The sequence below is a fragment of the Poromitra crassiceps genome (assembly GCF_964638095.1).
Source record: "Poromitra crassiceps genome assembly, contig: HAP1_SCAFFOLD_257, whole genome shotgun sequence".
NCBI lineage: Eukaryota > Metazoa > Chordata > Actinopteri > Beryciformes > Melamphaidae > Poromitra > Poromitra crassiceps.
Window position 1 is genome coordinate 232,741 of NW_028152140.1, and position 27,876 is coordinate 260,616.

General features: G+C 43.8%; 3 protein-coding genes across 3 annotated transcripts; all 3 read left to right on the forward strand.

The window, feature by feature from the left end:
* Nucleotides 1–14: 14 nt before the first annotated feature.
* Nucleotides 15–8,353, forward strand: LOC310770913 (WD repeat-containing protein 76-like; the record flags this gene model as incomplete). The annotated part of the gene is made up of 7 exons (XM_083663609.1): nucleotides 15–236; nucleotides 1,442–1,603; nucleotides 3,961–4,076; nucleotides 4,310–4,417; nucleotides 4,582–4,734; nucleotides 4,830–4,883; nucleotides 8,098–8,353. Exons 1-7 carry the CDS (start codon nucleotides 105–107, stop codon nucleotides 8,351–8,353), a joined length of 981 nt encoding a protein of 326 aa, XP_083519735.1. The 5' UTR covers nucleotides 15–104.
* Nucleotides 8,354–9,451: 1,098 nt separating this feature from the next.
* Nucleotides 9,452–17,790, forward strand: LOC310770914 (WD repeat-containing protein 76-like; the record flags this gene model as incomplete). The annotated part of the gene is made up of 7 exons (XM_083663610.1): nucleotides 9,452–9,673; nucleotides 10,879–11,040; nucleotides 13,398–13,513; nucleotides 13,747–13,854; nucleotides 14,019–14,171; nucleotides 14,267–14,320; nucleotides 17,535–17,790. The coding sequence occupies exons 1-7, from the start codon at nucleotides 9,542–9,544 to the stop codon at nucleotides 17,788–17,790; spliced, it is 981 nt and encodes a 326-aa protein (XP_083519736.1). The 5' UTR covers nucleotides 9,452–9,541.
* A 1,098-nt stretch (nucleotides 17,791–18,888) lies between these two features.
* Nucleotides 18,889–27,243, forward strand: LOC310770915 (WD repeat-containing protein 76-like; the record flags this gene model as incomplete). Its single annotated transcript, XM_083663611.1, has 7 exons — nucleotides 18,889–19,110; nucleotides 20,316–20,477; nucleotides 22,851–22,966; nucleotides 23,200–23,307; nucleotides 23,472–23,624; nucleotides 23,720–23,773; nucleotides 26,988–27,243. Exons 1-7 carry the CDS (start codon nucleotides 18,979–18,981, stop codon nucleotides 27,241–27,243), a joined length of 981 nt encoding a protein of 326 aa, XP_083519737.1. The 5' UTR covers nucleotides 18,889–18,978.
* Between the last annotated feature and the right edge of the window lie 633 nt (nucleotides 27,244–27,876).

Consider the following 27,876-nt stretch of genomic DNA (forward strand, 5'->3'; position numbering starts at 1 on the left):
TGGGCGTTTAAATAGAATTGACTATACAATATATTTTTGTGTGGTCTTTTACAGTTCATCTTTGTGGTTGCAGGTGATGCAGGTATCGCTCTTCCCTTAAGACCATGAGGATAACTGAAGATCAAGTGGCCAAAGTGGTTCAACAACGCATATACTCTGCTGCCTTCCACCCCTGCACTAGCAGTCTGCTCATGGCTGCAGGAGATAAATGGGGGCATGTAGGACTCTGGAACTTGGTGAGTTTCTTTGCTTTGATCATAACCATTTGCTAACACCATCTTTTTAGAATTTGGGAGTTTGGATGTTCTGAATCGTATTCCAGTGACACAAAAAATACATAAATTTGGTTCCTACTTTTGCCAGCCTGTGGATGTCCGCTAAAATGACAAGGACATGAGTTCCTGAAGTAAAACATCAATGACTGGACACTTAGGGGAAAAGTACAGTGTTACAGTACAACTTGATTGATTTATTATTTACTCTTTAACTCATTGAGTGCCAGCCACTTTTGGAGAACGGACGCTCCCAGTGCCAGAGTTTTCAGAGCGTTTTCAGTGATTTCTCGAGGCCCACAGAATATTGTGTGATATTACTATGTAAACACCGAACACGCAAAAAGAACAAGGAGACTCTATTGTATCATCAGCAAAAAAAAGTTTATTGATACCATTTTCCGTTCTTTAGTTATGAGCCGGAGAAGATAGGTTGTTTTCAGCGTTTTCAGGCATTTCAAATTATAAGCTGAGATATTCAGCCTTTTGTGAAATGCAGCATTTCAAGCACATTCACTGACTCTAGATACGGTAATATTTTCTGATGTAGTGATGTGGTGTAGTTGTGTCCTGCCCTGCGTGCCCCACCCCCCCTCCCCCCCTCCCCCCCCTCAGCTGAAAACTCCTCCCCACACTAGTAACACACAGCCTCGCACCAAGCGTCTAGGAAGCCTGGGAAGCGCCGCCTCCCAGGCAGCGCAACATGGAGAAGCCACACGCGGACTGCAGTGAAAGGTTTGGCTTTTCAGTGTCGCGCTGCTGCTTTTCTAGCGGCTAATCATGTGGAGAAACTATGCTGACAGACAGACAGAGGCAGAAGGACTCAGTTGTGTGCGCGGATTGACTGTGTTCGCACGCACCGTCAGTTGCAGCCAGAACAATCTACATGGCTCTGGACTGCAGCATGAGCGGGTTCTCTTTCATCAAGGCTATTTCAGGCTGTGTATTCCTGACATTTCTGTAATCTGGAGAGCACTGTCGCCACCTAAGGCTTCTGTAAAATAGGTTATAGACCTCCAATAGCTACTATAGTTGTACAGGAGCTGCGGAAGGCTTTGATCGACGTCCCACCGTCAAAAAACGCATTGGACGTCGAAGGACGTCCGTGGCACTCTACGTCACTATTTAATTGGACGTCGAAGGACGTCCATGGCATTCAATGAGTTAAGGGTGGTGATTACGGTGATGATGGCGTGCTGCTTTTTGAGCCCCACTCTCAGCGTCCAGTGAGCTGCATGATGTTCTCCAGGACTCATCCTAGCCACCTGCTGACCCTCAGCTACGATGGATCTCTACGCTGCATGGATGTAGAGAAGGCCCTCTTTGAAGATGTAAATTTTGTTCCATAAAATGTAGTTTTATTGATCACCCCCCCTTCCCCAGTGGCATCTATCTACGAATTTACTATATATATATATATATATATATATTGTGACAGATCTGGCTCTCAAAATAGGATCAAGCTCGTGTCTAGTCAGTCCACACCTGCCACAACAACACAGAACGTCTTTGCACAGAAATATCAAACAAGAAGTCACAAAGTGAATGGGAGCAGCTCACCTGCTATCAGCATGGGGCGATGACACCTAGACAGCCCGGCTTGTGTGGACAGCTCAGTCGGTAGTGTGGAGCGGGCCATCAGCAGCTCCCGTTCAGTAGATTGGGGACGCTAATTCAAAATAATATCTCACACACACAGTCACACCCATACACGTGGAAACGGAGGGATCAATAGAGCACTGGGGAACAGGAGCGATACATGGCTTCCTGATCAGACTAGCAGACCAACATGGCAGAGAGGGGGGGGGGGGGGCCTGCGCACCTGAAATGCCACGGATATAATCTCTAAGCCACTCCCACTTCCTGTTTGATCCTCTGATGCAAAGACGTAAATTGACATATTATAATTAACTCATTGAGTGCCAGCCACTTTTGGAGAACGGACGCTCCCAGTGCCAGAGTTTCAGAGCGTTTTCAGTGATTTCTCGAGGCCCACAGAATATTGTGTGATATTACTATGTAAACACCGAACACGCACAAAGAACAAGGAGACTCTATTGTATCATCAGCAAAAAAAAGTTTATTGATACCATTTTCCGTTCTTTAGTTATGAGCCGGAGAAGATAGGTTGTTTTCAGCGTTTTCAGGCGTTTCAAATTAGAAGCTGAGTTATTCAGCCTTTTGTGAAATGAAGCATTTCAAGCACATTCACTGACTCTAGCTAATATTTTCTGATGTAGTGACGTGGTGTAGTTGTGTGGTGCCCTGCGTGCCCCACCCCCCTCTCCCCCCCCCTCAGCTGCAAACTCCTCCCCACACTAACACACAGCCTCACGCACCCAGCGTCTATTTTCGGAGTGCTCCGTTTTTGTGCGCCGGCTCCCAGCGCGACACGGAAAAGCCAAACCGGACTGCTGAGAATTGTTTGGCTTTTCAGTGTCGGGTGCTGCTTTTCTGGCGGCTAATCGTGTGGAGAAACTATGCAGACAGACAGACAGAGGCAGAGGGGCTCAGTTGTGGGAGCGGATTGACTGCTGTTCGCAGCCAACGTCAGCTGCAGCCAGAGCAATCTATATGGCTCCGCCTGCAGCATGAGCGGTTTCACTTTCATCACGGGGCTTTTTCCTACTGTTTTCCTGACCTTTCTCTAATCTGGAGAGCACTGTCGCCACCTAATGAGTCCGTAAAATAGGTTATACACATCCAATAGCTACAATATTTGTACAGGAGATGCAGGAGGCTTTGATCCACGTCCCACCGTCAAAAAACGCATTTGACGTCGATCGACGTCATTGGCACTCAATGAGTTAAACAAGGGGGTCCCTGACAATCACATGTCAATCACATATCACTCTGTAACAATATATATATACTGTATATATAATGATAATAATAATCATAATTTCAGCCAGTAAGTACAGTTTGAACCAATACCTTTTAACTTGAAGAGCGCGGTGTTATTATTATTTTATTTTTGGGGGGGGCGGGGGTAATGAATTTACATTTTGGGCTCATGATCATTATGAACCTCCCCCCCCCCCCCCCCTATATATATTATAATAAGATACAGGCCCCCAGGGCAGAAATACAGTATGGAGAAAAGGGTAGGATTCTAAATGGGTGTTAAACACCTGTGACATCACTTGTTGCTGGACATTCTGCTGGGGCTGACATCACAGGTGTACAGTTCCATTTCAGGAACAGTTTTTACACAAACAAGTCTTGATGCAGCTATGTGTAATTAAAGGAAGGCTTTGCCGATTTTCAACCCACTTTGCATCAGTTTACAATCTCCGTAATATAAGCAGATGGACAGTGTTTACCTTCTCTATATATTCTCTATATATTTTCTGCATTGAGAAATCCTCCCCCGCCTGCTGGCATGGGTCATTAACGCTTGTTAAGGTTTTCAATTCGATTCTCCCTGGATGTGTGCATATAGAAAAAATAAACAATCTGTAGTTGGAACAGCCGCCCTCAAGCACAACATCTGTTAATTTTGCTGAAATATTCTGGACTTACTCATTACTGCTTTGCAACAAACTTATAAATCAGTGGAGATGTTTAAAAAAACATTCCATGTCCTCATTAAGTTGATGTAAAATCGTGCATGAATTGTAAACCCACTCCAGTTTTAAGATATTCCTACTTCACCAGCTGATCTGAATCATTTTCTACTTCCTACCAGGTGTATTCTATTGAAGATGGCCTGAAAACCTTTGACTTCCTGTCACATGACTGTATGACACTAGTTGTCGGGCAATTTGGTGGAGATGTTGCCATTGTGGATAGGCGCACCCCAGGGTAACATACTGCCATCTTCTTCAACTGTTGTATTAATGATTTAAAAAATGCAGCACTTCTCTATTCTTTACCATCTCTCTTCATCATGTTGAATGTCAGTAAGCATGAAGAGTGCTAACCGCCTGCTCTCTTTTTTTATTAATCATAAACAACATTGTCAGAAACATGTATAATGTTTTCCAGACTGGTACAAAGCTGCTTCTAATCTCTTAATGTTTTTAATTTCTCTGCAGCAACTCCCATGAGTCCCTCCACACCCTCTACACCCTCAACCCCAAGAGCCTTCACTGTGTTAGCGTCCATCCACTAAACAAGCAGTACTTTGCAGTGGCCGAGAGCAGGTATGACTCATATCTTTGATTAATTTATATTTTCTCCAGAGCAGTAATCACTTTGATCATTTGTTTTCTAAAGTTGTTAAATTGGATTGCCTGCTTGTAGTCAGTTCAGCTGTAGTCTGTCCAGTCTATAAATAGTCCAAACTAATTTTCCTTCTTCTCTGCAGGCTTGTGAGTATTTACGATAGCCGCTGTCTGAAGAAGACCGAGAGCCAGGCGGTCTGCCAGCTGCACGGCCACTCTTTAAGCATAACCAGTGCTTATTTCTCCCCTAGTACAGGGAACAGAGTGCTCAGCTCCTGTATGGACAACACGATTAGGTGGGGCTGACACAGCTTAAAGCACTTGCACTGCACTACTTGTTTTGGAATTACATCTCTAAATTGAATGTGCATTTTCTTTTCTTTTTCCATAGGATATATGACACCTCAGCAATGACCACCACAGCTCCTTTGCTGACTTCCATCGGGTACATCCACTCACTTGAACATAGCCTCTCAGTGTGGGAAAGTCATTATGTTACAGATGTCCCGGCACACACGGTTTAAGAAAAAATATCTTATTATACAAGCAAGGTGATGAACGTTTCGCCTAGAAGGCTTCTAGGCGAAACGTTCATCACCTTGCTTGCCCACAATAAATAAGATATTTTTTCTTAAACCGCGTGTGCCGGGACATCTGTCACCTACTAGTATCCTCCGACCCAGGCACCTGTATACTTTTTATATATCTTTATGGGAGTCGTGCTTGCTAACTGTTTTTCCAAAGTCATTATGTTACCTGATCAGGGGAGGGGAAATCAGGAAAGCTGTCTCAATCTATAGCCCCTTTAACACAGACTGTGAAAGCCGCGTTCGTTGCAGCGTTATGTCTCGCCTCCTGCAGTGTTTCCCCTAGAAAGATTTTCAGGCCTGGAGGGATTTCGAAATGTACCTCGACCGCAACGGTGGGGCCCCTCGCTGGTGACGCTAAACTTTTAGCTAACCTGTTCGCATCTATGTTCGCAATGGCATCCCAAGTATCATCATACTATTATGGGATGCGATGCGAACATTTGTATTATGGGATGAGCGTTTCGCAGGCAACGACACGTTTACATGTTTTGGAACAGCGCCGCACGCTGGCACAATGCTCCTAAAAGCAAAATGCTGATTGTTTTGAATGATTTGGCATCTTCTATTACTGTCAACACCATTATTGCTATATTGTAATTGTAATAATATGCCATAAAGGTATATTTAAATTTTGGGGAGAGCAGAAAAACAAAAAAACAAATTGCAATTATTTTACTGGCCTGGCGGGGGCGCCGCCTGTAGAATGATGCCTCCTGTATAAAAGTCGCAAGAACGGAATGGCGTGTCATTTTGTTACGCCTTTCGTTCCCCCGGTAGAGGTAGTATCAGCGCAGAATCGACGTCTGTCTAAAAGGCTAAGCCGCGGGAAGACGGCAATCTCGGCTCATTCATAAAGAAATGACAGGAGGACTGAGGGAAAACAACCTCCAGATTGAAGTTCTCCGATCAGAAATAAGTTAACCGAAGCATATCTGCAGGCTGTCTCGCCTGTTGTGCGTTCCCTTACGAAAAACAACTAATGTTAGCATTCAGACTGTGCTCCTACTATAGCCCGAGTCACTTGAGCAGGTGTGTGCCTTGCGTTGCCCACTGTGCCTGAGATTCGCTCTGTTCTTCTGAAAGTGACATAACCAGAAGTAGAAACCAAGTGGTCTATAATGACGCCGTCGATAACGTTATTAAAATCAGACTGCAGCTGTTTCACACTTTTTTTCTTCCAGTCAACACGCTTTCAGAACGGACTTAATTAGGCTACTTCACAACATGGGTATATGCTTTATAAAAAAACTGGAACCAAAGGTAAGAAAGCCTTCCGTTACGTGTAGCTTGTAATACATGATGCTGCCTTTGTGATCCATAAAGTCGATCAGACGAATATTGAAAGTTGCTCGTTAAATTCAGGTCGCACTGATTTACCTGTTTATATAAAGGCAAAATAAAATTAAATAAATAGACTCCTCAGACATAATAAGCTTAACGCCCATGGTTCACGCCTAATTTCAATCCGGGAGGGGTGGATGCTATCTAAAGCACACTCCTGTATGGCAGGGCTGCTTGGTTCTGTGTGAAAGTGCAGAGAGGGCCTAATGGCGGATCTTCATCAGTGCCACAGTGATTGATACATTTGAGTTTTGGGTAGTAGAAGGTTTATCTCAGGTCATCATAATACTTATCACTGTTTCTATTTTTATTACAGTTTTATTATAAGCCAGTATCACAGCGACAACAAGCCTTTCCAACTCGGCACTTAAATTACCGTACATAAAAAAAATGTCAAACCAAAATTAACAATTGTGTGTCTTTGGTAGAAATATGCAGAAGAGTAGAGTGCACGCACATCCAAGATTATTTCAACAGGTGCTGGAAAAAATACGCGTATAGAAAAAGAAAAGGAAATCCGCACACTGTTTTTTAAGCTCCCACGGTTAGTTTTTTAATTACAAAAAAGCAACATTTTGACCCTCACGGGTCTTCATCAGGCAGTACAGAGAACAAGCTCTCTGTGCATGGGCATATATATAACCTCACATGGGGTGGTGGTGCCCCAATCAGGTGATGACAGACACCTGTGATCATTACAAAATACATAATTGTTGAAAGAGTAGGTCTTTCCACAAGAATACAACTTTTTTAAAGATAAAATGTCCTTGTGGATTAGCTTATGTGGGGAAAATGTCTAGAGCCCTCCGCACTAGGATTAGCGAGCATTGCAGCAACATCAGATGCGGTGATGAACGTAACCCTGTTGCAGTCCACTTCAAACAAGCAGGACACAGCATCTCCTCACTCCGGTACATGGGGATAGAGAAGGTTGAAAAGCCCCCTAGAGGAGGTGACCACGAACAATGACTTTTACAACGTGTGGCTTTTCACATATATACACTCAACACGTTGGCACCGTATGGCCTCAATGAAGAACTAGACGTCAAGCCATTGCTGTGATGTTTTAACTTTATTATATTCTGTTGTTATATGTATACACCTTGGCCATTGTAGACATGTGCCTGGCTCTTCGGTCATGTGGGTAGCACGTACGACTCTCACCTGGGAGTCCTGGGTTCAAACCCTGCCTGAACCTACCTTGGCCTACCGTACTATACTTTTACATTTCTTTGGTTTCTTATTGGTATAGATAGGGATAATAATATTCACCTGCATGTTTTACTTCTTGTATTTCTTTTGTATCGGGTATTTTAGAATTTGTTTACCTCTGTTATTATATGATCTTTAAAAAAAGTTGTATTCTTGTGGACTCTTTCAACAATTATGTATTTTGTAATGATCACAGGTGTCTGTCGTCACCTGATTGGGGCACCACCACCCCATGTGAGGTTATATATATGCCCATGCACAGAGAGCTTGTTCTCTGTACTGCCTGATGAAGACCCGTTGCTTTTTTGTAATTAAAAAACTCACGTGGGAGCTTAAAAAACAGTGCGGATTTCCTTTTCTTTTTCTTTGGTAGAAAAAACCACATGAAAAGGCAATGCAATTGTTTACATGCCATTACTCCTGCTACAGTGAGTCCAGTCAGATTTTACTAGAAGTGGGTAACACATTCTTCATCAGACTATACTGTATGCTAAGTTGTCTGAAATTTATTTTCAGACATAACCTGAACACAGGCCGATGGCTGACGAAGCTATCAGCAGTGTGGGACCCTAAACAAGAGGACTGCTTTGTGGTGGGAAGCATGGAGCGGCCTCGCCAGGTGCAGGTCTTCCACGAAAGCGGCCAGCTGCAGCACTCCTTCAGAGACGACCACCACCTCAGCACGGTGCTGTCCATCACAGCCTTCCATCCTACAAGGAATGCTTTGCTGGGCGGCAACAACTCAGGACGCCTGCATGTCTTCACCAACTGAGACCAGGACCAAAACGTGCACGAACAACGCCACCATTTATAAATGCCTACATATGTCTATTATGAAGTCCCACAAATTGGATTTGTTTCAGGATAATGTAGACTAGGCTACTAAATCATTGTTTTTAGGGGGCATCCTGTTTCAAATTTGACCAGCAGATGTCCCCAGGTTCACAATTGGTTCAAAGCTTCAGAAAACCTAGTTTCTCCCTTTACTATTTGTCTCACTTTCAGGACTATTTCCAACATCCTGATACTCCAACTGCTCTTTCAAAAATAGACAGCTGTCAATAGCTGCTTGTTTTAGACGTTTTAGCTATCTGCCAGGCTGTTTGCCTTGGGCAACATCGCCATCTTCTGGCTGTTTTGCGTAATGCACCGTATGGCGAAGAATTTAGACTGTTCATTCTTGGAGTCGCAATTGATTGAGTTTTATACTGTTCTCTTAATGGCAGGCCAAACCTTGGAATATTGTCTATATGTTTTTTTTCTTGTTTCTTTTGACTGCTGTTTGCATTTAATACATTAAGCCTTTACTGTACGTCCATCAATTACTGCGACGTGGCCTTTGTAGAAAGCCACCTTACCCAGCGATCTGGCTTGCTTGATTTTCGGCCACAGTTGTTCCCTTGCCTGTCGATCCTCCCAGGTGAAGTCCTGCACGAATGCACAAAAAATAATAAAAAAAAATCCCTGGAGTCATACGCCTTCAACGTGAAGGGCAAGATTAGCGAGGAGGACCAGAGGAAGGTGCGGAGAGGTGCCACCAGGCCATCGCCTGGCTGGATAACAACCAGCTGGCTGATAAAGAACAGTACCAGCACCCGTAGAAAGAGCTGGAGATTGTGTGTTGTACCAGAGAGCAACACCTGCACAGGGCTGCAGAGAGCAGGCGGGAGCCGGCTCACAGTCCCACCGTTGAGGAAGTCGACTAGAGACTTCAGACTATGATAACTACAGTGGCTTCAAACAACTTTACCTCATGACTCCTGTTTGTCACTTTGTGTCCTGACTGTTTATGATGTTTAAGTCTGAATATTTAGACATCTGACATTTGTAAAAAAAAAAAAATGTTGATGCATCGCTGGGCGTTTAAATAGAATTGACTATACAATATATTTTTGTGTGGTCTTTTACAGTTCATCTTTGTGGTTGCAGGTGATGCAGGTATCGCTCTTCCCTTAAGACCATGAGGATAACTGAAGATCAAGTGGCCAAAGTGGTTCAACAACGCATATACTCTGCTGCCTTCCACCCCTGCACTAGCAGTCTGCTCATGGCTGCAGGAGATAAATGGGGGCATGTAGGACTCTGGAACTTGGTGAGTTTCTTTGCTTTGATCATAACCATTTGCTAACACCATCTTTTTAGAATTTGGGAGTTTGGATGTTCTGAATCGTATTCCAGTGACACAAAAAATACATAAATTTGGTTCCTACTTTTGCCAGCCTGTGGATGTCCGCTAAAATGACAAGGACATGAGTTCCTGAAGTAAAACATCAATGACTGGACACTTAGGGGAAAAGTACAGTGTTACAGTACAACTTGATTGATTTATTATTTACTCTTTAACTCATTGAGTGCCAGCCACTTTTGGAGAACGGACGCTCCCAGTGCCAGAGTTTTCAGAGCGTTTTCAGTGATTTCTCGAGGCCCACAGAATATTGTGTGATATTACTATGTAAACACCGAACACGCAAAAAGAACAAGGAGACTCTATTGTATCATCAGCAAAAAAAAGTTTATTGATACCATTTTCCGTTCTTTAGTTATGAGCCGGAGAAGATAGGTTGTTTTCAGCGTTTTCAGGCATTTCAAATTATAAGCTGAGATATTCAGCCTTTTGTGAAATGCAGCATTTCAAGCACATTCACTGACTCTAGATACGGTAATATTTTCTGATGTAGTGATGTGGTGTAGTTGTGTCCTGCCCTGCGTGCCCCACCCCCCCTCCCCCCCTCCCCCCCCTCAGCTGAAAACTCCTCCCCACACTAGTAACACACAGCCTCGCACCAAGCGTCTAGGAAGCCTGGGAAGCGCCGCCTCCCAGGCAGCGCAACATGGAGAAGCCACACGCGGACTGCAGTGAAAGGTTTGGCTTTTCAGTGTCGCGCTGCTGCTTTTCTAGCGGCTAATCATGTGGAGAAACTATGCTGACAGACAGACAGAGGCAGAAGGACTCAGTTGTGTGCGCGGATTGACTGTGTTCGCACGCACCGTCAGTTGCAGCCAGAACAATCTACATGGCTCTGGACTGCAGCATGAGCGGGTTCTCTTTCATCAAGGCTATTTCAGGCTGTGTATTCCTGACATTTCTGTAATCTGGAGAGCACTGTCGCCACCTAAGGCTTCTGTAAAATAGGTTATAGACCTCCAATAGCTACTATAGTTGTACAGGAGCTGCGGAAGGCTTTGATCGACGTCCCACCGTCAAAAAACGCATTGGACGTCGAAGGACGTCCGTGGCACTCTACGTCACTATTTAATTGGACGTCGAAGGACGTCCATGGCATTCAATGAGTTAAGGGTGGTGATTACGGTGATGATGGCGTGCTGCTTTTTGAGCCCCACTCTCAGCGTCCAGTGAGCTGCATGATGTTCTCCAGGACTCATCCTAGCCACCTGCTGACCCTCAGCTACGATGGATCTCTACGCTGCATGGATGTAGAGAAGGCCCTCTTTGAAGATGTAAATTTTGTTCCATAAAATGTAGTTTTATTGATCACCCCCCCTTCCCCAGTGGCATCTATCTACGAATTTACTATATATATATATATATATATATATTGTGACAGATCTGGCTCTCAAAATAGGATCAAGCTCGTGTCTAGTCAGTCCACACCTGCCACAACAACACAGAACGTCTTTGCACAGAAATATCAAACAAGAAGTCACAAAGTGAATGGGAGCAGCTCACCTGCTATCAGCATGGGGCGATGACACCTAGACAGCCCGGCTTGTGTGGACAGCTCAGTCGGTAGTGTGGAGCGGGCCATCAGCAGCTCCCGTTCAGTAGATTGGGGACGCTAATTCAAAATAATATCTCACACACACAGTCACACCCATACACGTGGAAACGGAGGGATCAATAGAGCACTGGGGAACAGGAGCGATACATGGCTTCCTGATCAGACTAGCAGACCAACATGGCAGAGAGGGGGGGGGGGGGGGCCTGCGCACCTGAAATGCCACGGATATAATCTCTAAGCCACTCCCACTTCCTGTTTGATCCTCTGATGCAAAGACGTAAATTGACATATTATAATTAACTCATTGAGTGCCAGCCACTTTTGGAGAACGGACGCTCCCAGTGCCAGAGTTTCAGAGCGTTTTCAGTGATTTCTCGAGGCCCACAGAATATTGTGTGATATTACTATGTAAACACCGAACACGCACAAAGAACAAGGAGACTCTATTGTATCATCAGCAAAAAAAAGTTTATTGATACCATTTTCCGTTCTTTAGTTATGAGCCGGAGAAGATAGGTTGTTTTCAGCGTTTTCAGGCGTTTCAAATTAGAAGCTGAGTTATTCAGCCTTTTGTGAAATGAAGCATTTCAAGCACATTCACTGACTCTAGCTAATATTTTCTGATGTAGTGACGTGGTGTAGTTGTGTGGTGCCCTGCGTGCCCCACCCCCCTCCCCCCCCCCCTCAGCTGCAAACTCCTCCCCACACTAACACACAGCCTCACGCACCCAGCGTCTATTTTCGGAGTGCTCCGTTTTTGTGCGCCGGCTCCCAGCGCGACACGGAAAAGCCAAACCGGACTGCTGAGAATTGTTTGGCTTTTCAGTGTCGGGTGCTGCTTTTCTGGCGGCTAATCGTGTGGAGAAACTATGCAGACAGACAGACAGAGGCAGAGGGGCTCAGTTGTGGGAGCGGATTGACTGCTGTTCGCAGCCAACGTCAGCTGCAGCCAGAGCAATCTATATGGCTCCGCCTGCAGCATGAGCGGTTTCACTTTCATCACGGGGCTTTTTCCTACTGTTTTCCTGACCTTTCTCTAATCTGGAGAGCACTGTCGCCACCTAATGAGTCCGTAAAATAGGTTATACACATCCAATAGCTACAATATTTGTACAGGAGATGCAGGAGGCTTTGATCCACGTCCCACCGTCAAAAAACGCATTTGACGTCGATCGACGTCATTGGCACTCAATGAGTTAAACAAGGGGGTCCCTGACAATCACATGTCAATCACATATCACTCTGTAACAATATATATATACTGTATATATAATGATAATAATAATCATAATTTCAGCCAGTAAGTACAGTTTGAACCAATACCTTTTAACTTGAAGAGCGCGGTGTTATTATTATTTTATTTTTGGGGGGGGCGGGGGTAATGAATTTACATTTTGGGCTCATGATCATTATGAACCTCCCCCCCCCCCCCCCTATATATATTATAATAAGATACAGGCCCCCAGGGCAGAAATACAGTATGGAGAAAAGGGTAGGATTCTAAATGGGTGTTAAACACCTGTGACATCACTTGTTGCTGGACATTCTGCTGGGGCTGACATCACAGGTGTACAGTTCCATTTCAGGAACAGTTTTTACACAAACAAGTCTTGATGCAGCTATGTGTAATTAAAGGAAGGCTTTGCCGATTTTCAACCCACTTTGCATCAGTTTACAATCTCCGTAATATAAGCAGATGGACAGTGTTTACCTTCTCTATATATTCTCTATATATTTTCTGCATTGAGAAATCCTCCCCCGCCTGCTGGCATGGGTCATTAACGCTTGTTAAGGTTTTCAATTCGATTCTCCCTGGATGTGTGCATATAGAAAAAATAAACAATCTGTAGTTGGAACAGCCGCCCTCAAGCACAACATCTGTTAATTTTGCTGAAATATTCTGGACTTACTCATTACTGCTTTGCAACAAACTTATAAATCAGTGGAGATGTTTAAAAAAACATTCCATGTCCTCATTAAGTTGATGTAAAATCGTGCATGAATTGTAAACCCACTCCAGTTTTAAGATATTCCTACTTCACCAGCTGATCTGAATCATTTTCTACTTCCTACCAGGTGTATTCTATTGAAGATGGCCTGAAAACCTTTGACTTCCTGTCACATGACTGTATGACACTAGTTGTCGGGCAATTTGGTGGAGATGTTGCCATTGTGGATAGGCGCACCCCAGGGTAACATACTGCCATCTTCTTCAACTGTTGTATTAATGATTTAAAAAATGCAGCACTTCTCTATTCTTTACCATCTCTCTTCATCATGTTGAATGTCAGTAAGCATGAAGAGTGCTAACCGCCTGCTCTCTTTTTTTATTAATCATAAACAACATTGTCAGAAACATGCATAATGTTTTCCAGACTGGTACAAAGCTGCTTCTAATCTCTTAATGTTTTTAATTTCTCTGCAGCAACTCCCATGAGTCCCTCCACACCCTCTACACCCTCAACCCCAAGAGCCTTCACTGTGTTAGCGTCCATCCACTAAACAAGCAGTACTTTGCAGTGGCCGAGAGCAGGTATGACTCATATCTTTGATTAATTTATATTTTCTCCAGAGCAGTAATCACTTTGATCATTTGTTTTCTAAAGTTGTTAAATTGGATTGCCTGCTTGTAGTCAGTTCAGCTGTAGTCTGTCCAGTCTATAAATAGTCCAAACTAATTTTCCTTCTTCTCTGCAGGCTTGTGAGTATTTACGATAGCCGCTGTCTGAAGAAGACCGAGAGCCAGGCGGTCTGCCAGCTGCACGGCCACTCTTTAAGCATAACCAGTGCTTATTTCTCCCCTAGTACAGGGAACAGAGTGCTCAGCTCCTGTATGGACAACACGATTAGGTGGGGCTGACACAGCTTAAAGCACTTGCACTGCACTACTTGTTTTGGAATTACATCTCTAAATTGAATGTGCATTTTCTTTTCTTTTTCCATAGGATATATGACACCTCAGCAATGACCACCACAGCTCCTTTGCTGACTTCCATCGGGTACATCCACTCACTTGAACATAGCCTCTCAGTGTGGGAAAGTCATTATGTTACAGATGTCCCGGCACACACGGTTTAAGAAAAAATATCTTATTATACAAGCAAGGTGATGAACGTTTCGCCTAGAAGGCTTCTAGGCGAAACGTTCATCACCTTGCTTGCCCACAATAAATAAGATATTTTTTCTTAAACCGCGTGTGCCGGGACATCTGTCACCTACTAGTATCCTCCGACCCAGGCACCTGTATACTTTTTATATATCTTTATGGGAGTCGTGCTTGCTAACTGTTTTTCCAAAGTCATTATGTTACCTGATCAGGGGAGGGGAAATCAGGAAAGCTGTCTCAATCTATAGCCCCTTTAACACAGACTGTGAAAGCCGCGTTCGTTGCAGCGTTATGTCTCGCCTCCTGCAGTGTTTCCCCTAGAAAGATTTTCAGGCCTGGAGGGATTTCGAAATGTACCTCGACCGCAACGGTGGGGCCCCTCGCTGGTGACGCTAAACTTTTAGCTAACCTGTTCGCATCTATGTTCGCAATGGCATCCCAAGTATCATCATACTATTATGGGATGCGATGCGAACATTTGTATTATGGGATGAGCGTTTCGCAGGCAACGACACGTTTACATGTTTTGGAACAGCGCCGCACGCTGGCACAATGCTCCTAAAAGCAAAATGCTGATTGTTTTGAATGATTTGGCATCTTCTATTACTGTCAACACCATTATTGCTATATTGTAATTGTAATAATATGCCATAAAGGTATATTTAAATTTTGGGGAGAGCAGAAAAACAAAAAAACAAATTGCAATTATTTTACTGGCCTGGCGGGGGCGCCGCCTGTAGAATGATGCCTCCTGTATAAAAGTCGCAAGAACGGAATGGCGTGTCATTTTGTTACGCCTTTCGTTCCCCCGGTAGAGGTAGTATCAGCGCAGAATCGACGTCTGTCTAAAAGGCTAAGCCGCGGGAAGACGGCAATCTCGGCTCATTCATAAAGAAATGACAGGAGGACTGAGGGAAAACAACCTCCAGATTGAAGTTCTCCGATCAGAAATAAGTTAACCGAAGCATATCTGCAGGCTGTCTCGCCTGTTGTGCGTTCCCTTACGAAAAACAACTAATGTTAGCATTCAGACTGTGCTCCTACTATAGCCCGAGTCACTTGAGCAGGTGTGTGCCTTGCGTTGCCCACTGTGCCTGAGATTCGCTCTGTTCTTCTGAAAGTGACATAACCAGAAGTAGAAACCAAGTGGTCTATAATGACGCCGTCGATAACGTTATTAAAATCAGACTGCAGCTGTTTCACACTTTTTTTCTTCCAGTCAACACGCTTTCAGAACGGACTTAATTAGGCTACTTCACAACATGGGTATATGCTTTATAAAAAAACTGGAACCAAAGGTAAGAAAGCCTTCCGTTACGTGTAGCTTGTAATACATGATGCTGCCTTTGTGATCCATAAAGTCGATCAGACGAATATTGAAAGTTGCTCGTTAAATTCAGGTCGCACTGATTTACCTGTTTATATAAAGGCAAAATAAAATTAAATAAATAGACTCCTCAGACATAATAAGCTTAACGCCCATGGTTCACGCCTAATTTCAATCCGGGAGGGGTGGATGCTATCTAAAGCACACTCCTGTATGGCAGGGCTGCTTGGTTCTGTGTGAAAGTGCAGAGAGGGCCTAATGGCGGATCTTCATCAGTGCCACAGTGATTGATACATTTGAGTTTTGGGTAGTAGAAGGTTTATCTCAGGTCATCATAATACTTATCACTGTTTCTATTTTTATTACAGTTTTATTATAAGCCAGTATCACAGCGACAACAAGCCTTTCCAACTCGGCACTTAAATTACCGTACATAAAAAAAATGTCAAACCAAAATTAACAATTGTGTGTCTTTGGTAGAAATATGCAGAAGAGTAGAGTGCACGCACATCCAAGATTATTTCAACAGGTGCTGGAAAAAATACGCGTATAGAAAAAGAAAAGGAAATCCGCACACTGTTTTTTAAGCTCCCACGGTTAGTTTTTTAATTACAAAAAAGCAACATTTTGACCCTCACGGGTCTTCATCAGGCAGTACAGAGAACAAGCTCTCTGTGCATGGGCATATATATAACCTCACATGGGGTGGTGGTGCCCCAATCAGGTGATGACAGACACCTGTGATCATTACAAAATACATAATTGTTGAAAGAGTAGGTCTTTCCACAAGAATACAACTTTTTTAAAGATAAAATGTCCTTGTGGATTAGCTTATGTGGGGAAAATGTCTAGAGCCCTCCGCACTAGGATTAGCGAGCATTGCAGCAACATCAGATGCGGTGATGAACGTAACCCTGTTGCAGTCCACTTCAAACAAGCAGGACACAGCATCTCCTCACTCCGGTACATGGGGATAGAGAAGGTTGAAAAGCCCCCTAGAGGAGGTGACCACGAACAATGACTTTTACAACGTGTGGCTTTTCACATATATACACTCAACACGTTGGCACCGTATGGCCTCAATGAAGAACTAGACGTCAAGCCATTGCTGTGATGTTTTAACTTTATTATATTCTGTTGTTATATGTATACACCTTGGCCATTGTAGACATGTGCCTGGCTCTTCGGTCATGTGGGTAGCACGTACGACTCTCACCTGGGAGTCCTGGGTTCAAACCCTGCCTGAACCTACCTTGGCCTACCGTACTATACTTTTACATTTCTTTGGTTTCTTATTGGTATAGATAGGGATAATAATATTCACCTGCATGTTTTACTTCTTGTATTTCTTTTGTATCGGGTATTTTAGAATTTGTTTACCTCTGTTATTATATGATCTTTAAAAAAAGTTGTATTCTTGTGGACTCTTTCAACAATTATGTATTTTGTAATGATCACAGGTGTCTGTCGTCACCTGATTGGGGCACCACCACCCCATGTGAGGTTATATATATGCCCATGCACAGAGAGCTTGTTCTCTGTACTGCCTGATGAAGACCCGTTGCTTTTTTGTAATTAAAAAACTCACGTGGGAGCTTAAAAAACAGTGCGGATTTCCTTTTCTTTTTCTTTGGTAGAAAAAACCACATGAAAAGGCAATGCAATTGTTTACATGCCATTACTCCTGCTACAGTGAGTCCAGTCAGATTTTACTAGAAGTGGGTAACACATTCTTCATCAGACTATACTGTATGCTAAGTTGTCTGAAATTTATTTTCAGACATAACCTGAACACAGGCCGATGGCTGACGAAGCTATCAGCAGTGTGGGACCCTAAACAAGAGGACTGCTTTGTGGTGGGAAGCATGGAGCGGCCTCGCCAGGTGCAGGTCTTCCACGAAAGCGGCCAGCTGCAGCACTCCTTCAGAGACGACCACCACCTCAGCACGGTGCTGTCCATCACAGCCTTCCATCCTACAAGGAATGCTTTGCTGGGCGGCAACAACTCAGGACGCCTGCATGTCTTCACCAACTGAGACCAGGACCAAAACGTGCACGAACAACGCCACCATTTATAAATGCCTACATATGTCTATTATGAAGTCCCACAAATTGGATTTGTTTCAGGATAATGTAGACTAGGCTACTAAATCATTGTTTTTAGGGGGCATCCTGTTTCAAATTTGACCAGCAGATGTCCCCAGGTTCACAATTGGTTCAAAGCTTCAGAAAACCTAGTTTCTCCCTTTACTATTTGTCTCACTTTCAGGACTATTTCCAACATCCTGATACTCCAACTGCTCTTTCAAAAATAGACAGCTGTCAATAGCTGCTTGTTTTAGACGTTTTAGCTATCTGCCAGGCTGTTTGCCTTGGGCAACATCGCCATCTTCTGGCTGTTTTGCGTAATGCACCGTATGGCGAAGAATTTAGACTGTTCATTCTTGGAGTCGCAATTGATTGAGTTTTATACTGTTCTCTTAATGGCAGGCCAAACCTTGGAATATTGTCTATATGTTTTTTTTCTTGTTTCTTTTGACTGCTGTTTGCATTTAATACATTAAGCCTTTACTGTACGTCCATCAATTACTGCGACGTGGCCTTTGTAGAAAGCCACCTTACCCAGCGATCTGGCTTGCTTGATTTTCGGCCACAGTTGTTCCCTTGCCTGTCGATCCTCCCAGGTGAAGTCCTGCACGAATGCACAAAAAATAATAAAAAAAAATCCCTGGAGTCATACGCCTTCAACGTGAAGGGCAAGATTAGCGAGGAGGACCAGAGGAAGGTGCGGAGAGGTGCCACCAGGCCATCGCCTGGCTGGATAACAACCAGCTGGCTGATAAAGAACAGTACCAGCACCCGTAGAAAGAGCTGGAGATTGTGTGTTGTACCAGAGAGCAACACCTGCACAGGGCTGCAGAGAGCAGGCGGGAGCTGGCTCACAGTCCCACCGTTGAGGAAGTCGACTAGAGACTTCAGACTATGATAACTACAGTGGCTTCAAACAACTTTACCTCATGACTCCTGTTTGTCACTTTGTGTCCTGACTGTTTATGATGTTTAAGTCTGAATATTTAGACATCTGACATTTGTAAAAAAAAAAAAATGTTGATGCATCGCTGGGCGTTTAAATAGAATTGACTATACAATATATTTTTGTGTGGTCTTTTACAGTTCATCTTTGTGGTTGCAGGTGATGCAGGTATCGCTCTTCCCTTAAGACCATGAGGATAACTGAAGATCAAGTGGCCAAAGTGGTTCAACAACGCATATACTCTGCTGCCTTCCACCCCTGCACTAGCAGTCTGCTCATGGCTGCAGGAGATAAATGGGGGCATGTAGGACTCTGGAACTTGGTGAGTTTCTTTGCTTTGATCATAACCATTTGCTAACACCATCTTTTTAGAATTTGGGAGTTTGGATGTTCTGAATCGTATTCCAGTGACACAAAAAATACATAAATTTGGTTCCTACTTTTGCCAGCCTGTGGATGTCCGCTAAAATGACAAGGAAATGAGTTCCTGAAGTAAAACATCAATGACTGGACACTTAGGGGAAAAGTACAGTGTTACAGTACAACTTGATTGATTTATTATTTACTCTTTAACTCATTGAGTGCCAGCCACTTTTGGAGAACGGACGCTCCCAGTGCCAGAGTTTTCAGAGCGTTTTCAGTGATTTCTCGAGGCCCACAGAATATTGTGTGATATTACTATGTAAACACCGAACACGCAAAAAGAACAAGGAGACTCTATTGTATCATCAGCAAAAAAAAGTTTATTGATACCATTTTCCGTTCTTTAGTTATGAGCCGGAGAAGATAGGTTGTTTTCAGCGTTTTCAGGCATTTCAAATTATAAGCTGAGATATTCAGCCTTTTGTGAAATGCAGCATTTCAAGCACATTCACTGACTCTAGATACGGTAATATTTTCTGATGTAGTGATGTGGTGTAGTTGTGTCCTGCCCTGCGTGCCCCACCCCCCCTCCCCCCCTCCCCCCCCTCAGCTGAAAACTCCTCCCCACACTAGTAACACACAGCCTCGCACCAAGCGTCTAGGAAGCCTGGGAAGCGCCGCCTCCCAGGCAGCGCAACATGGAGAAGCCACACGCGGACTGCAGTGAAAGGTTTGGCTTTTCAGTGTCGCGCTGCTGCTTTTCTAGCGGCTAATCATGTGGAGAAACTATGCTGACAGACAGACAGAGGCAGAAGGACTCAGTTGTGTGCGCGGATTGACTGTGTTCGCACGCACCGTCAGTTGCAGCCAGAACAATCTACATGGCTCTGGACTGCAGCATGAGCGGGTTCTCTTTCATCAAGGCTATTTCAGGCTGTGTATTCCTGACATTTCTGTAATCTGGAGAGCACTGTCGCCACCTAAGGCTTCTGTAAAATAGGTTATAGACCTCCAATAGCTACTATAGTTGTACAGGAGCTGCGGAAGGCTTTGATCGACGTCCCACCGTCAAAAAACGCATTGGACGTCGAAGGACGTCCGTGGCACTCTACGTCACTATTTAATTGGACGTCGAAGGACGTCCATGGCATTCAATGAGTTAAGGGTGGTGATTACGGTGATGATGGCGTGCTGCTTTTTGAGCCCCACTCTCAGCGTCCAGTGAGCTGCATGATGTTCTCCAGGACTCATCCTAGCCACCTGCTGACCCTCAGCTACGATGGATCTCTACGCTGCATGGATGTAGAGAAGGCCCTCTTTGAAGATGTAAATTTTGTTCCATAAAATGTAGTTTTATTGATCACCCCCCCTTCCCCAGTGGCATCTATCTACGAATTTACTATATATATATATATATATATATATATATATATATATATATATATATTGTGACAGATCTGGCTCTCAAAATAGGATCAAGCTCGTGTCTAGTCAGTCCACACCTGCCACAACAACACAGAACGTCTTTGCACAGAAATATCAAACAAGAAGTCACAAAGTGAATGGGAGCAGCTCACCTGCTATCAGCATGGGGCGATGACACCTAGACAGCCCGGCTTGTGTGGACAGCTCAGTCGGTAGTGTGGAGCGGGCCATCAGCAGCTCCCGTTCAGTAGATTGGGGACGCTAATTCAAAATAATATCTCACACACACAGTCACACCCATACACGTGGAAACGGAGGGATCAATAGAGCACTGGGGAACAGGAGCGATACATGGCTTCCTGATCAGACTAGCAGACCAACATGGCAGAGAGGGGGGGGGGGGGCCTGCGCACCTGAAATGCCACGGATATAATCTCTAAGCCACTCCCACTTCCTGTTTGATCCTCTGATGCAAAGACGTAAATTGACATATTATAATTAACTCATTGAGTGCCAGCCACTTTTGGAGAACGGACGCTCCCAGTGCCAGAGTTTCAGAGCGTTTTCAGTGATTTCTCGAGGCCCACAGAATATTGTGTGATATTACTATGTAAACACCGAACACGCACAAAGGACAAGGAGACTCTATTGTATCATCAGCAAAAAAAAGTTTATTGATACCATTTTCCGTTCTTTAGTTATGAGCCGGAGAAGATAGGTTGTTTTCAGCGTTTTCAGGCGTTTCAAATTAGAAGCTGAGTTATTCAGCCTTTTGTGAAATGAAGCATTTCAAGCACATTCACTGACTCTAGCTAATATTTTCTGATGTAGTGACGTGGTGTAGTTGTGTGGTGCCCTGCGTGCCCCACCCCCCTCTCCCCCCCCCTCAGCTGCAAACTCCTCCCCACACTAACACACAGCCTCACGCACCCAGCGTCTATTTTCGGAGTGCTCCGTTTTTGTGCGCCGGCTCCCAGCGCGACACGGAAAAGCCAAACCGGACTGCTGAGAATTGTTTGGCTTTTCAGTGTCGGGTGCTGCTTTTCTGGCGGCTAATCGTGTGGAGAAACTATGCAGACAGACAGACAGAGGCAGAGGGGCTCAGTTGTGGGAGCGGATTGACTGCTGTTCGCAGCCAACGTCAGCTGCAGCCAGAGCAATCTATATGGCTCCGCCTGCAGCATGAGCGGTTTCACTTTCATCACGGGGCTTTTTCCTACTGTTTTCCTGACCTTTCTCTAATCTGGAGAGCACTGTCGCCACCTAATGAGTCCGTAAAATAGGTTATACACATCCAATAGCTACAATATTTGTACAGGAGATGCAGGAGGCTTTGATCCACGTCCCACCGTCAAAAAACGCATTTGACGTCGATCGACGTCATTGGCACTCAATGAGTTAAACAAGGGGGTCCCTGACAATCACATGTCAATCACATATCACTCTGTAACAATATATATATACTGTATATATAATGATAATAATAATCATAATTTCAGCCAGTAAGTACAGTTTGAACCAATACCTTTTAACTTGAAGAGCGCGGTGTTATTATTATTTTATTTTTGGGGGGGGCGGGGGTAATGAATTTACATTTTGGGCTCATGATCATTATGAACCCCCCCCCCCCCCTATATATATTATAATAAGATACAGGCCCCCAGGGCAGAAATACAGTATGGAGAAAAGGGTAGGATTCTAAATGGGTGTTAAACACCTGTGACATCACTTGTTGCTGGACATTCTGCTGGGGCTGACATCACAGGTGTACAGTTCCATTTCAGGAACAGTTTTTACACAAACAAGTCTTGATGCAGCTATGTGTAATTAAAGGAAGGCTTTGCCGATTTTCAACCCACTTTGCATCAGTTTACAATCTCCGTAATATAAGCAGATGGACAGTGTTTACCTTCTCTATATATTCTCTATATATTTTCTGCATTGAGAAATCCTCCCCCGCCTGCTGGCATGGGTCATTAACGCTTGTTAAGGTTTTCAATTCGATTCTCCCTGGATGTGTGCATATAGAAAAAATAAACAATCTGTAGTTGGAACAGCCGCCCTCAAGCACAACATCTGTTAATTTTGCTGAAATATTCTGGACTTACTCATTACTGCTTTGCAACAAACTTATAAATCAGTGGAGATGTTTAAAAAAACATTCCATGTCCTCATTAAGTTGATGTAAAATCGTGCATGAATTGTAAACCCACTCCAGTTTTAAGATATTCCTACTTCACCAGCTGATCTGAATCATTTTCTACTTCCTACCAGGTGTATTCTATTGAAGATGGCCTGAAAACCTTTGACTTCCTGTCACATGACTGTATGACACTAGTTGTCGGGCAATTTGGTGGAGATGTTGCCATTGTGGATAGGCGCACCCCAGGGTAACATACTGCCATCTTCTTCAACTGTTGTATTAATGATTTAAAAAATGCAGCACTTCTCTATTCTTTACCATCTCTCTTCATCATGTTGAATGTCAGTAAGCATGAAGAGTGCTAACCGCCTGCTCTCTTTTTTTATTAATCATAAACAACATTGTCAGAAACATGCATAATGTTTTCCAGACTGGTACAAAGCTGCTTCTAATCTCTTAATGTTTTTAATTTCTCTGCAGCAACTCCCATGAGTCCCTCCACACCCTCTACACCCTCAACCCCAAGAGCCTTCACTGTGTTAGCGTCCATCCACTAAACAAGCAGTACTTTGCAGTGGCCGAGAGCAGGTATGACTCATATCTTTGATTAATTTATATTTTCTCCAGAGCAGTAATCACTTTGATCATTTGTTTTCTAAAGTTGTTAAATTGGATTGCCTGCTTGTAGTCAGTTCAGCTGTAGTCTGTCCAGTCTATAAATAGTCCAAACTAATTTTCCTTCTTCTCTGCAGGCTTGTGAGTATTTACGATAGCCGCTGTCTGAAGAAGACCGAGAGCCAGGCGGTCTGCCAGCTGCACGGCCACTCTTTAAGCATAACCAGTGCTTATTTCTCCCCTAGTACAGGGAACAGAGTGCTCAGCTCCTGTATGGACAACACGATTAGGTGGGGCTGACACAGCTTAAAGCACTTGCACTGCACTACTTGTTTTGGAATTACATCTCTAAATTGAATGTGCATTTTCTTTTCTTTTTCCATAGGATATATGACACCTCAGCAATGACCACCACAGCTCCTTTGCTGACTTCCATCGGGTACATCCACTCACTTGAACATAGCCTCTCAGTGTGGGAAAGTCATTATGTTACAGATGTCCCGGCACACACGGTTTAAGAAAAAATATCTTATTATACAAGCAAGGTGATGAACGTTTCGCCTAGAAGGCTTCTAGGCGAAACGTTCATCACCTTGCTTGCCCACAATAAATAAGATATTTTTTCTTAAACCGCGTGTGCCGGGACATCTGTCACCTACTAGTATCCTCCGACCCAGGCACCTGTATACTTTTTATATATCTTTATGGGAGTCGTGCTTGCTAACTGTTTTTCCAAAGTCATTATGTTACCTGATCAGGGGAGGGGAAATCAGGAAAGCTGTCTCAATCTATAGCCCCTTTAACACAGACTGTGAAAGCCGCGTTCGTTGCAGCGTTATGTCTCGCCTCCTGCAGTGTTTCCCCTAGAAAGATTTTCAGGCCTGGAGGGATTTCGAAATGTACCTCGACCGCAACGGTGGGGCCCCTCGCTGGTGACGCTAAACTTTTAGCTAACCTGTTCGCATCTATGTTCGCAATGGCATCCCAAGTATCATCATACTATTATGGGATGCGATGCGAACATTTGTATTATGGGATGAGCGTTTCGCAGGCAACGACACGTTTACATGTTTTGGAACAGCGCCGCACGCTGGCACAATGCTCCTAAAAGCAAAATGCTGATTGTTTTGAATGATTTGGCATCTTCTATTACTGTCAACACCATTATTGCTATATTGTAATTGTAATAATATGCCATAAAGGTATATTTAAATTTTGGGGAGAGCAGAAAAACAAAAAAACAAATTGCAATTATTTTACTGGCCTGGCGGGGGCGCCGCCTGTAGAATGATGCCTCCTGTATAAAAGTCGCAAGAACGGAATGGCGTGTCATTTTGTTACGCCTTTCGTTCCCCCGGTAGAGGTAGTATCAGCGCAGAATCGACGTCTGTCTAAAAGGCTAAGCCGCGGGAAGACGGCAATCTCGGCTCATTCATAAAGAAATGACAGGAGGACTGAGGGAAAACAACCTCCAGATTGAAGTTCTCCGATCAGAAATAAGTTAACCGAAGCATATCTGCAGGCTGTCTCGCCTGTTGTGCGTTCCCTTACGAAAAACAACTAATGTTAGCATTCAGACTGTGCTCCTACTATAGCCCGAGTCACTTGAGCAGGTGTGTGCCTTGCGTTGCCCACTGTGCCTGAGATTCGCTCTGTTCTTCTGAAAGTGACATAACCAGAAGTAGAAACCAAGTGGTCTATAATGACGCCGTCGATAACGTTATTAAAATCAGACTGCAGCTGTTTCACACTTTTTTTCTTCCAGTCAACACGCTTTCAGAACGGACTTAATTAGGCTACTTCACAACATGGGTATATGCTTTATAAAAAAACTGGAACCAAAGGTAAGAAAGCCTTCCGTTACGTGTAGCTTGTAATACATGATGCTGCCTTTGTGATCCATAAAGTCGATCAGACGAATATTGAAAGTTGCTCGTTAAATTCAGGTCGCACTGATTTACCTGTTTATATAAAGGCAAAATAAAATTAAATAAATAGACTCCTCAGACATAATAAGCTTAACGCCCATGGTTCACGCCTAATTTCAATCCGGGAGGGGTGGATGCTATCTAAAGCACACTCCTGTATGGCAGGGCTGCTTGGTTCTGTGTGAAAGTGCAGAGAGGGCCTAATGGCGGATCTTCATCAGTGCCACAGTGATTGATACATTTGAGTTTTGGGTAGTAGAAGGTTTATCTCAGGTCATCATAATACTTATCACTGTTTCTATTTTTATTACAGTTTTATTATAAGCCAGTATCACAGCGACAACAAGCCTTTCCAACTCGGCACTTAAATTACCGTACATAAAAAAAATGTCAAACCAAAATTAACAATTGTGTGTCTTTGGTAGAAATATGCAGAAGAGTAGAGTGCACGCACATCCAAGATTATTTCAACAGGTGCTGGAAAAAATACGCGTATAGAAAAAGAAAAGGAAATCCGCACACTGTTTTTTAAGCTCCCACGGTTAGTTTTTTAATTACAAAAAAGCAACATTTTGACCCTCACGGGTCTTCATCAGGCAGTACAGAGAACAAGCTCTCTGTGCATGGGCATATATATAACCTCACATGGGGTGGTGGTGCCCCAATCAGGTGATGACAGACACCTGTGATCATTACAAAATACATAATTGTTGAAAGAGTAGGTCTTTCCACAAGAATACAACTTTTTTAAAGATAAAATGTCCTTGTGGATTAGCTTATGTGGGGAAAATGTCTAGAGCCCTCCGCACTAGGATTAGCGAGCATTGCAGCAACATCAGATGCGGTGATGAACGTAACCCTGTTGCAGTCCACTTCAAACAAGCAGGACACAGCATCTCCTCACTCCGGTACATGGGGATAGAGAAGGTTGAAAAGCCCCCTAGAGGAGGTGACCACGAACAATGACTTTTACAACGTGTGGCTTTTCACATATATACACTCAACACGTTGGCACCGTATGGCCTCAATGAAGAACTAGACGTCAAGCCATTGCTGTGATGTTTTAACTTTATTATATTCTGTTGTTATATGTATACACCTTGGCCATTGTAGACATGTGCCTGGCTCTTCGGTCATGTGGGTAGCACGTACGACTCTCACCTGGGAGTCCTGGGTTCAAACCCTGCCTGAACCTACCTTGGCCTACCGTACTATACTTTTACATTTCTTTGGTTTCTTATTGGTATAGATAGGGATAATAATATTCACCTGCATGTTTTACTTCTTGTATTTCTTTTGTATCGGGTATTTTAGAATTTGTTTACCTCTGTTATTATATGATCTTTAAAAAAAGTTGTATTCTTGTGGACTCTTTCAACAATTATGTATTTTGTAATGATCACAGGTGTCTGTCGTCACCTGATTGGGGCACCACCACCCCATGTGAGGTTATATATATGCCCATGCACAGAGAGCTTGTTCTCTGTACTGCCTGATGAAGACCCGTTGCTTTTTTGTAATTAAAAAACTCACGTGGGAGCTTAAAAAACAGTGCGGATTTCCTTTTCTTTTTCTTTGGTAGAAAAAACCACATGAAAAGGCAATGCAATTGTTTACATGCCATTACTCCTGCTACAGTGAGTCCAGTCAGATTTTACTAGAAGTGGGTAACACATTCTTCATCAGACTATACTGTATGCTAAGTTGTCTGAAATTTATTTTCAGACATAACCTGAACACAGGCCGATGGCTGACGAAGCTATCAGCAGTGTGGGACCCTAAACAAGAGGACTGCTTTGTGGTGGGAAGCATGGAGCGGCCTCGCCAGGTGCAGGTCTTCCACGAAAGCGGCCAGCTGCAGCACTCCTTCAGAGACGACCACCACCTCAGCACGGTGCTGTCCATCACAGCCTTCCATCCTACAAGGAATGCTTTGCTGGGCGGCAACAACTCAGGACGCCTGCATGTCTTCACCAACTGAGACCAGGACCAAAACGTGCACGAACAACGCCACCATTTATAAATGCCTACATATGTCTATTATGAAGTCCCACAAATTGGATTTGTTTCAGGATAATGTAGACTAGGCTACTAAATCATTGTTTTTAGGGGGCATCCTGTTTCAAATTTGACCAGCAGATGTCCCCAGGTTCACAATTGGTTCAAAGCTTCAGAAAACCTAGTTTCTCCCTTTACTATTTGTCTCACTTTCAGGACTATTTCCAACATCCTGATACTCCAACTGCTCTTTCAAAAATAGACAGCTGTCAATAGCTGCTTGTTTTAGACGTTTTAGCTATCTGCCAGGCTGTTTGCCTTGGGCAACATCGCCATCTTCTGGCTGTTTTGCGTAATGCACCGTATGGCGAAGAATTTAGACTGTTCATTCTTGGAGTCGCAATTGATTGAGTTTTATACTGTTCTCTTAATGGCAGGCCAAACCTTGGAATATTGTCTATATGTTTTTTTTCTTGTTTCTTTTGACTGCTGTTTGCATTTAATACATTAAGCCTTTACTGTACGTCCATCAATTACTGCGACGTGGCCTTTGTAGAAAGCCACCTTACCCAGCGATCTGGCTTGCTTGATTTTCGGCCACAGTTGTTCCCTTGCC